Source organism: Labeo rohita, chromosome 11 (genome assembly GCF_022985175.1).
Source record: "Labeo rohita strain BAU-BD-2019 chromosome 11, IGBB_LRoh.1.0, whole genome shotgun sequence".
In the NCBI taxonomy this organism is placed as follows: domain Eukaryota; kingdom Metazoa; phylum Chordata; class Actinopteri; order Cypriniformes; family Cyprinidae; genus Labeo; species Labeo rohita.
Window position 1 is genome coordinate 14,192,170 of NC_066879.1, and position 10,785 is coordinate 14,202,954.

The 10,785-nt window shown below is 29.2% G+C and overlaps 1 protein-coding gene across 2 annotated transcripts; it reads left to right on the forward strand.

Moving 5' to 3' along the window:
- Positions 1 to 553: 553 nt before the first annotated feature.
- Positions 554 to 10,363, forward strand: LOC127173313 (uncharacterized protein C2orf73 homolog). Of its 2 annotated transcripts, none has more exons than XM_051123114.1 (6): positions 554 to 998; positions 3,804 to 4,508; positions 4,605 to 4,818; positions 6,084 to 6,231; positions 6,314 to 6,412; positions 9,260 to 10,363. In XM_051123114.1, the coding sequence occupies exons 2-5, from the start codon at positions 4,438 to 4,440 to the stop codon at positions 6,373 to 6,375; spliced, it is 495 nt and encodes a 164-aa protein (XP_050979071.1). In that variant the 5' UTR covers positions 554 to 998; positions 3,804 to 4,437; the 3' UTR covers positions 6,376 to 6,412; positions 9,260 to 10,363. The 2 variants fall into 2 exon arrangements, with proteins under 2 accessions (XP_050979071.1, XP_050979072.1); XM_051123115.1 differs by lacking the exon at positions 554 to 998 and having other exon boundaries at positions 2,819 to 3,878; positions 4,331 to 4,508.
- Positions 10,364 to 10,785: the final 422 nt, after the last annotated feature.

Sequence of the window (10,785 nt, forward strand, 5' to 3'; positions counted from 1 at the left end):
ACATTAAATGCATTTATAATATTACAAAGATTTCTGTTTCAAATAAATATTGCTTTTTTGAACTTTCTATTTATCAAACAATCCTGCACAACTGTTTTCAACAGTGATAATAATCAGAAATATTTCTTGAGCAGCAAATCAGCATATTAGAATGATTTCTGAAAGATCATGTGACACTGAAGACTGGAGTAATGATGCTGAAAATGCAGCTTTGATCACAGAAATAAATTACATTTTAACCTATATTCACACTGAAAAAAATCATTTGAAATTGTAAAAATATTTAACAATTTTTACTGTATTTTTAAACAAATAATTGCAGCCTTAGTGAGCAGAACAGACGTCTGTGTCCACAAATACGTTCACATCAAAAACAGCTATGTTGATGTAAAGCTTTATCAGTCTAATAAACCTCTATTAATACACAAAAACACTGAAGCCATTGTTTTATTGCAAATTATACATTTTAACTGCTTATTCAATGAGTATGGCTGTTGAATGAATATTAGACGTCCTCTGATCCTCTTTCAGGATCATCTTCACTTTACGCATAATCGACCAATCATGGTCTGCGTTACACTCATCACACTTCTGTTTCCATGGAAAACCTGGCCGCCCTCACAGAGTTCTATTAAGGTGGCGTCTGCGTCAGAAATCAATGCATTTTGCTTTCGTGCAACGTCGGCGTCTGCGTCCATCAAAACTGCATTTGGAATAATTGTTAGATAATAACGTTTTTAGAAATGAGCTCAAAGTTTTCCAGACTGTCCATGTTGACCTAGAGACACACATACAGCGTCCCCGGGGTGTCCTTTTTCTCCCAGCATGCTTCACTTCAGCAAATCTGCGTGTGCGCTGGTTCGGGAGGCTGGAATCCTCTTAGCTGACAGTTGCAAGATTAGATCAGAGGCTTATCGAGGGTTAGTGTGTCTGCGAATAGATGGACGGCTTTCAGACTGAACTAGGAACAGTTTGCTGTGTGCACGTCTGAGTCTGAGGTATTTTAAGAGAGGAGGAGAGGCTGATCTGAAATCAGTATTAAATTGGAATATCTAATAGATAAAGAGCCCAGATCTGGGCCTCTGATGGAATGTGACGGACTCTTTGTTTGGGATCCGTCTCTGTGTTTCCCACAGCCGAAATGAGACTAACAAGTATTTGGAAACTTAAAGAAATAGTTAAGTTAAAAATAAAAATTTGCTGAAGATGTGCTCACCCTAAGGCCATCTAATATGTAGATGAGTTTGTTTCTTCATCAGATTTGGAGAAATGTAGCATTACATCACTCGCTCACCAATGGATGTGAATGGGTGCCGTCAGAACGAGAGTCCAAACAGCTGATAAAAACATCACAAAGTAATCCACAACACTACAGTCCATCAATTAATGTTTTGTGAAGCAGAAATCTGTGTTTGGAAGAAACAAATCCATCATTAAGATGTCTTTAACTAAAATACATAGTTCATAGTCCATAATAATGCTTCCTCCAGTAAAAAAGTCAATCTCCTGTCATCTCTCACATCAAAATCTGTGTAATATATGATTTGTTTAGAGCTGTTTTGGACTGTAAACAACGCTTAGTCGGTGCAGATTTCTCTCCTGATTCAGACAGTTGTGAATGTGAATGGGTGCCGTCAGAATGAGAGTCTAAACAGCTGATTAAAAACATCACAAGTATCCACAAATCCATCGTTCATCGTTTTTATCAGCTGTTTGGACTCTCATTCTGACGGCACCCATTCACATCCATTGGTGAGCAAGAGATGCAATGCTACATTCCTCCAAATCTGATAAAGAAACAAACTCATCTACATCTTGGATGGCCTGAGGGTGAGGACATTTCATCAAATTGCAATTTTTGAGTGAACTATTCCTTTAAATGATACTAAAAGTGTTTGAATGTCATCACATTAGTTATTGAATCACTAGTAAAGCGTTCGATTGTGACGGACACTCAGTGTCCTAATGGACTCAGGGCTTGATTGATTGGATCAGGGTTTCCTGACTGTGTTTGTCTGGGGTCTTTTAACATATTTAAAGTTAACCTGCTAAACATTTAAGCTGACTTTCCTTTTTAAAATCCTTACAACGCTTCTGTATTGTTTGTAAATATACTACACTTATCAGTCAACAGTCTTTGAACAGTAAGATTTTTAATGTTTTTTAAAGAAGCCTCTTCTGCTCACCAAGCCTGTATTTTATTTGATCCAAAGTACAGTAAAAACGGTAAAATTTAGAAATATTTTTACTATTTAAAATAACTGTTTCTATTTGAATATATTGTAAAATATAATTTATTCCTGTGATCAAAGCTGAATTTTCAGCATCATTACTCCAGTCACATGATCCATCTGAAATCATTCTAATATTCTGATTTGCTGTTAAAAACACATTTATTATTTCACTGAAAATAGCTGAGTAGAATTTTTTTTTTATTATTTTCTTTGATGAGTAGAACATTCAGAAGAGCAGCATTTATCTGAAATAGAAATCTTTTATAACATTTTAAATGTCTTTACTGTCTCTTTTGGTCAATTTAAAGCATCCTAAATAAAGGAATTAATTTCTATAATTAGAAAATATAGATTTAGAAAAAAAGCTGCAAGCTTTTGAATGGTATAGTGTATAATTTTTTTTTATTAAAATAAAAATAAAAAGCGTTTAATTCAGATAAATGCTGATCTTTTGATCTTTGTATTCATCAAAGGAACCTTAAAAAATTTACTCAACTGCTTTAAATATTGATAATAATAATAATAATCATAAAGGTTTCTTGTCAGCATATTAGAATGATTTCTGAAGGATCATGTGACACTGAAGACTGGAGTAATGATGCTGAAAATTCAGCTTTGGTCACAGAAATAAATTACATTTTAAAATATATTCAAATAGAAAACAGTTATTTTAAAAAGTAAAAATATTTTTCAAATTTTACCGTTTTTGCTGGACTTTGGATCAAATAAACGCAGACTTGGTGAGCAGAAGACACCTCTTTAAAAGCATTAAAAATCTTACAGTTCAAAATCTTTTGACTGGTAGTGTATATATATATGTACATATAGTAATTTAACTCAAGGATAATTGTGCCTGTGTTTGTGTTTCTATTTATGTCTACATTTAATGAGTGTTTAACCACATTACTTGTCAGATTGAAGCAGGGAGCCAATAACAGACAGGAAACAGTGAAAGAACACAGGAAACCAGTTTGTTTTCAGTTTTCCACTGACGTTTTTTTTTTCTTAGTAGTGGAAAAACTGTAATTCTGGAACACACATGTTCTCACTTCGGGTCTGGTCACTGTAAGAACACACCAGCATTGCAAACATGCAATTTATTTTCTGACCTGTTCTGTTTAATAGATGCTTTTTCTGCATAGAAAACACTCCATAATGATTTTATGTTAGTAAAAAAAATTTAATATATTTTTATTGAGCCAGGATGCGTTTAATTGATAAGAAGTGACAGTAAAAACATTTAAAATGTTACAAAAGATTTTTATTTTAAATAAATGCAGTTCTTTTGAACTTTCTATTCATCAAAGAATCCTGACAAATGTCAGTTTTCACAAAAATACAAAACTTCAAGTTAAATTAAAACAAAAAAATACAAAAATTTGCACTTTTTTCATCACTTTTATTCATCAAGCACACATTAAATTGATCAAAAGTGACATTAAATACATTTATAATATTACAAAGATTTCTGTTTCAAATAAATACTGTTCTTTTGAACTTTCTATTTATCAAACAATCCTGCACAACTGTTTTCAACATTGATAATATTCAGAAATGTTTCTTGAGCAGCAAATCAGCATATTAGAATGATTTCTGAAGAATCATGTGACACTGAAGACTGGAGTAATGATGCTGAAAATTCAGGTTTGATCACAGAAATAAATTACATTTTACAATATACTGACATATAAAAAGGTATTTTATGTTGTAATAATATTTTACAATTTTTCAGTATTTTTAATGAAATAAAGATACTTATTTCTTTAATAAATACTTAAAAAAAATCATCTTTGATCACAGGAATAAATTACATTTTAACATATATTCACATACAAAACAGTTGTTTTAAATTGTAATAATATTTCATATTTTTAACTACATTTTTGATCAAATAAATGCAGCATTTTCCTAAAAACACACTGTGTTTTTCGGTAAAACACAATAGTCATGGCAACACTTCTAAGCAAATATGACATGCAGTGGTGCTTTTATGTTGCCAAAAAGTTGACCACAGATTTAACCTCTTATACAAACAGATTGCATAATCTCTATTCTGTTATGTTGTTTTTCTAATGCATTCTTGTGTTTAATAGTAGCAGCTCTCTTGAGTGGGTGTCAGATTTCGAATCGTCACTGTTGCATGGCAACCTTTAAAAACTCAAGCAGTCACCAGCAGCACTGAAGCCTCTTCATTCACTATTCAATGGAAAAGCAAGTGTACCATTATGCAGAAATATGTCTGCCTCGAAAAAAGAAGGTTTGGGAATCTTTCCAGTGAGTATTTGTGTAAATGCGTCCTGCTTTCCTCAAGAATCTCATTATAAACCTTCAATTTAGCATTTTAACTGTCTCTTTCTTCTACATCTGCAGTTCAAACACCTTCAGGATCTTTGATGAGACAGTGCCGGAGCGTCTCGATCCGGTCCGTGTCTATCAGAACCATAAACGCCATGCAAGAGACCCACGAGAGTCTGAGACCCGCAACGTCCCACATCCTCACAACGCCAGATTCATCACGACGAATGTCAGATTCCTTAATGAGCCCATCGCTCACATGAAGACGAGACATGCTGAGACAGACCAGGTGGAAATACTCTTTATATAGGCATATTAATGGGAAATATTAAGATTAGGGGAGACCAGGGAAAGTCGAAAGTCCAGTCATATGAATAAATTCATTTTATGTTTGCCAAAACAATTGTTTGGTATGTTTGAATGGTCGGACATTTCCCTGTCCGTAAGCTATTTTATTTCATTTTATTTTATTTTATTTTATTTTTTAAAAAGCCAATAATTATGGAGGACTAGGAGTGTTATGTTTTAATAATTAAAACATAAAAAAAATTAAAATACTTGATAAATAAATTATAAATCACATTTTAAATGGACATTTTAAAAAAACATTTTAAACTGTTTAATTCATGTTTTAAAAAGTAGTTAAATAAAACTATAAATTAATATATTAAAACAATAGACTAAATGCACATTTTAAATTGCATTTGCCAATTGCTTTTCTTTGTAAAATGTGCATTTAAAAAGTTTTAAATTAGTCTGTTTTTAAATTCAAAATGATATATTAATTAATTGTTAATTTCATTTTAATACTAAATTTACTAAAACTAAAAATAAATAAGTAAAACTGAAATGTAATTAAAAGTTAAGGCTAAATAGAAATATTGAAAAACTAATACAATGACAAAATCACAAAAAAAATATTGAACTAAGTTTTCTATGGTATTAACCAATAAAAATATGCCAGTGTCGTTATTGTTAACTAAAACTATTTTTGGTATTTGAAATAAAGTGAAATGAAAATGAGAAATGATGCCAATCTACAACTCAGCAGCTGACTAACAAAATATAAATAAAATAACTTGAAGTATTAAAATTAATGTGAAAATGAGAAATGATGCCTTGGAAATAAAATAAAATAAAAAAAAATAATAAAATAAAATAAAATAAAATAAAATAAAAAAATAAAAGTTTAAATGACTAAAAATAATATTGTTAATTTATCTACATTTATGTACATATATTACATTTAATTAAATGTAATAATAAATTAATTTAATTATTATTGTAATTTAAATAATATTTATTTATTTCCTGGGCAAACAGTGGAAATGTTAAACAACTTTTTTCGTAGGCAAGACTATATATAAAAATATATATATTTATGGGAATATAAATTCACACATGTAATCTATGTGAGATGAAGTAATCAAAAACTATCTATAGGAAATTTTATTAGTTCTTAGTGAAGTTAGGTGACTTTACACTGTGTATACTGTACATATATTTCTTTTAGAATTATCTCATCATTTTTGGTCATTTTGTGTTTTTTGCTAGTTTACCTGGTGGTCAAACAGCCCTAAAGAAGATGGACCCGTGAAAGCTCCTTACAGTAAAGGCAGCACTCAGAGAAGTGATTTCCAGCCGATCAGAGCCGCTCCGGTCAGAGAACGAGAGACAAACAGACCCGCAGCCACAGGAATCAGTACGTTTATGTATTTTTTGGCTTATATACATAATATGACATCAGCTTTTATGAAGAAACATGGCTTTTTAATTGTTTGCAGTCCCTGCTCTGAATTCCTTTGAGCAATCAGAAAAACCCCAGGATTTTCATAGATGTGAATGATTGTTGAAGATTTCATGATCAGCCCTACACAGGAAAGGTGAGACTATTTTCATTGTCAAAATATCAAAATCAACAGTCTGTCATCAGTTACTCACCCTCGTGTTGTTTCTGTCTGATGTAAAACACCAATGAAAAATGTTTGAAGAACCATTTTACATAATGACCAGTTCCAAAAAGCACTTTTTGGTACTTTTTGGTAATTGAAATGAAGTAACACATAAATATTAGATGAAAAACTTAAATGAAAGTGAGAAATGATGCCTTGGCTAACTAAAATAAAATAAGTTAAAGTACTAAAACTACTACATTTATTAAAAATAAATACATAAACCTGAAATGTAATTACAATAAATTAAGGCTAAATAAAAATACTAATACAACTAAAAAAAACTAATACAATGAAAACGACTACTACAAACAAAACTACTGAAACTTTCCAATTAAAATGTTAAACTAAGTTTTCTATGAAAGTAACCAATAAAATGTGCAAGTGTTGTTATTGTTAACTAAAAACTATTAAAAAATCATTTTTGATATTTGAAATAAAGTATTAGATGAAAATCTTAAAATGAAAATGAGAAATGATGCCAACTAACAACTTAGCAGCTAACTAAAAAAAACTGAAGTACTAAAATTACAAAAAACTAAAACTGTAATAAAAATAAATTGAGGGTACAATGACAGAATCACACCAAAATTGCTAAACCTTCAAAATTTTATAAGTTAAAACACAGTTTTATGTGATATTAAACAATAAAAACAAAGACTACATAAAATTATTTTGGGGAATTTAAATAAAGTGAAATATAAATATTAGATGAAAAACTAAATGAAAATGAGAAATGATGCCTTGACAATAAAATAAAATAAAATAAAATAATGTTTAAATGACTAAAATTACTAATAAAATTACTAAAAAAGTGAAAGAAAAATAAATTAAGGCTACACAGAAATATTTAAAAAACTAAGACAATGACACAATCACAAAAAATGCTACAATATAACAAATATAACAAAAACTAATTCAAAATGCAAATATATTCTGTAATAGTAAATAAATAATACTTAACTGAAAAGTGCATACAGGAGTAAATGAAAAACCTTTTTGTACATTATATATATTTGTACATTAAATATTAGACAAAAAACTTAAATGAGGCCTTGGCAACAAAACAAAACAAAATAAAATAAAATAAAATAAAATAAACAATAATAATAAAATAAAATAAAAAGTTTAAGTTTAAATGACTAAAATAACTAATAAAATAGAAATATTCAAAAAACTAATACAATGACAATCACAAAAAAATGCTAAAACTTTAAAAATTTAAATGTTAAACTAAAATAATTTGTAATAGTAAATAAATGATACTGAAATAACTCTGAAAAGTGCAAATAGGAGTAAATGAAAACATTTTTGTACATCAAATATTAGACAAAAAACTTAAATGATGCCTTGGCAACAAAACAAAACAAAACAAAATAAAATAAAATAAAATAAAAAAAAATAAATAAAAAAAAATAAAATAATAATAAAAAATATAAAAATAACAATTTTTTTTTTAAATCACAAAAAATAATCACAAAAAAATCAAATAAAATAAAAAATAAAATAAAATAAAATGAAATAATACAATGACAAAATCACAAAAAACTGCTAAAACTAAAATTAAAATGTTAAACTAAAATATAATAAAAGCTCATTCAAAATACAAATATATTCTATAATAGTAAATAAATAATACTGAAATAACTCTAAAAAGGGCTGATAGGAGTAAATTAAAAACATATTTTTTTTTTTTACATTTTACCTAACAGTAACATTGTGTCAGTTTTAGAACCAAGGTCTTTAAAAAGGATTGTGGGATACATCTGCATTCTGTTCATCTTTTTGTTTGTTACATTGTTTACTCATGTGGTCAGTGTTCCATGCCTTTAATATCACAGGATCTGAAATCAAACGCACGCATTGACGTACTTCATGCTGCTCTGGCTGATTTATCATCTGTTGATCTGACATTGCAGATGCATAAATCAACTTCCAAAGCCCCTTTTGAAAGTGACAATACTGTTAAAGTTTTTCACACTCAGGTTTATCCATAGTGTTAGGCAGCTAACATCCTCTTGCAAATGAACAGCAGTGAAACTGCAGCTGAGCTTCACTAATATGTGAAATGACTTCACGCTGTACAGGAATGAATCATTTTAGTGAACAGTCCGTCAGGACGCTGCATCTGCTAACTTTCACAGATGTACTGTACGCACCCCGCTTTTCTCTTAACTGTGAGTCTGACTCTTGGCTGGCCTTGAACTTCAAGTCAAACCGTTTGCTGCAGCTGCGTTTATTCTTCAACTCACATGTGCTGGACTTTTGTCTGACATGAAAGGAATATTTTAGCCAAAAATGAAAAAGTGCTGAAAATGTACTCACCTTCAGGTCATCCGAGATGTAGATGAGTTTGTTTCTTCATCAGATTTGAAGAAAATGTAGCATTGCATCACTTGCTCACCAATGGATGTGAATGGGTGCCGTCAGAATGAGAGTCCAAACAGCTTATAAAAACATCACAATAATCCACAAATCCATCATTCATCATTTTTATCAGTTGTTTGGACTCCGATTCTGACGGCACCCATTCACATCCATTGGTGAGAAAGTGATGTAAAGCTACATTTCTCTAAATCTGATGAAGAAACAAACTCAACTACATCTTAGATGGTCTGAGAGTGAGTGTACATTTTCATTTTTGGCTGAACTGTTTCTTTAAAGGAGAACTTCTGATGTCATTGTTGGTGCAAATCCTAGTAAACTGCAGCACTGTTTAGTGTACTATTGCTTTAAATCTTTTCCCCTGCTTTCGTTCGTTCTCTCTGTCTCTCTCAGCGTCACAGAGGGTTCGTGTGGAGAGACGGCGAGGCGACGGGGCCCGGCACATTCCAGAGCACAGAGGGGTCGCGTTTGCCCTCGGCGGGGACGACAAACCTGTTGAACTGCTCTCAGCTGGCCTCGCTCTCAGCTCAACAGATGTGGGAGAGAAAAGAGGCCCGTCCCAGCAGAGAGACCCCAGAGATCAACGTTCCCAAAGACGGAGGGGAATCCCTTTTGTTCGGGTGGGACAGCGAAATGAACTCATAAGAACATGTCTAGATCATATTTCACCTCAAAATAATAAAAAAAAAACATTTGCATAATGAAAGAAGATTATTTTCATGAAGCATGTACACCCCTAATTCTCATTACAGTTATGTAAAAATATTTTATATATTATTTCTAATAATACGTATTATTTATATATTACATATAGAATACACAAACTGAATGATGTGTCAAAATTATTATTCGTTTTTTTTTTGTATTATTTATATACTTTTATAGTATATATTCATATTTTGAATTAGATTTTACTTTATATTTTCAGTCTGTATTTAAATTTTAGATTATTTTTTAGTCATTTTGTATTTAGTATTTCTATTTAGATTTGGTTTATTTTAATTCAGTTTTAGTTTCAGTAATTTTGTTGTGGTTTTTCAATTTTTATTATTACTTTAATATTTCTATTTAGCTTTAGTTTACTTTAATTTTCAGTTTTAATAATTTTGTCGTGGTTTTCTCATTTTATTACATACTGTTATAGTATATATTAAGAGTTTACATTTTATTTATATAGTTTTATTACTTTTATTTTAATATTTTTAGTTTTAATTTGGTTAAATCGTTAGTAATTTTGTTTTGACTGTCATTTTATTTGTTTTGTTTTTTTATTTTATTTGGCTTTATTGTTATTTTATTTCAGTTTAGAGTTATTATGTTGTGATTTTCTCATTTTTTTACATACTGTTATAGTATATATTAATATTTTAAATTAGCTTTTATTTTTACATTTTCATTTACATTTTAGTTAAAATTCTTAGTAATTTTATTCATTTTTTAAAATTCCATTTAGCTTTATTTTATGTTTTATTTTATTTCTGTTTTAGAGTAAATTTGTTGTGATTTTTTTGTTATATTTACATTTAACTTTTTAATTTAATTTCAGTTTTAGTAATATTGTTGTGATTTCTTTCATTTTATTAGTATTTTTATATTTCGCTTTCATTTTAATATTTTTTGTAATTTTCAGATTTTATATTTTATATTAAATATATATTTATTATTTATTTTTTATTTGTATTTTATTTCTATACTATTATAGTATATATTAAAATTTTCAGTTAGATTTTATTTTATATTTTCAGTCTGCATTTCCATTTTAGATCATTTTTAGTCTTTTTTTCATTTTTTATTATTTCTATTTAGATTTGGTTTATTTTATTTCAATTTTAGTCTGTGATTTTCTTATTTTATTGAAAAATTATAAATTACTACTACAATTACTATTATTATTATACATTTTAGTTAAAGTTTTAGTA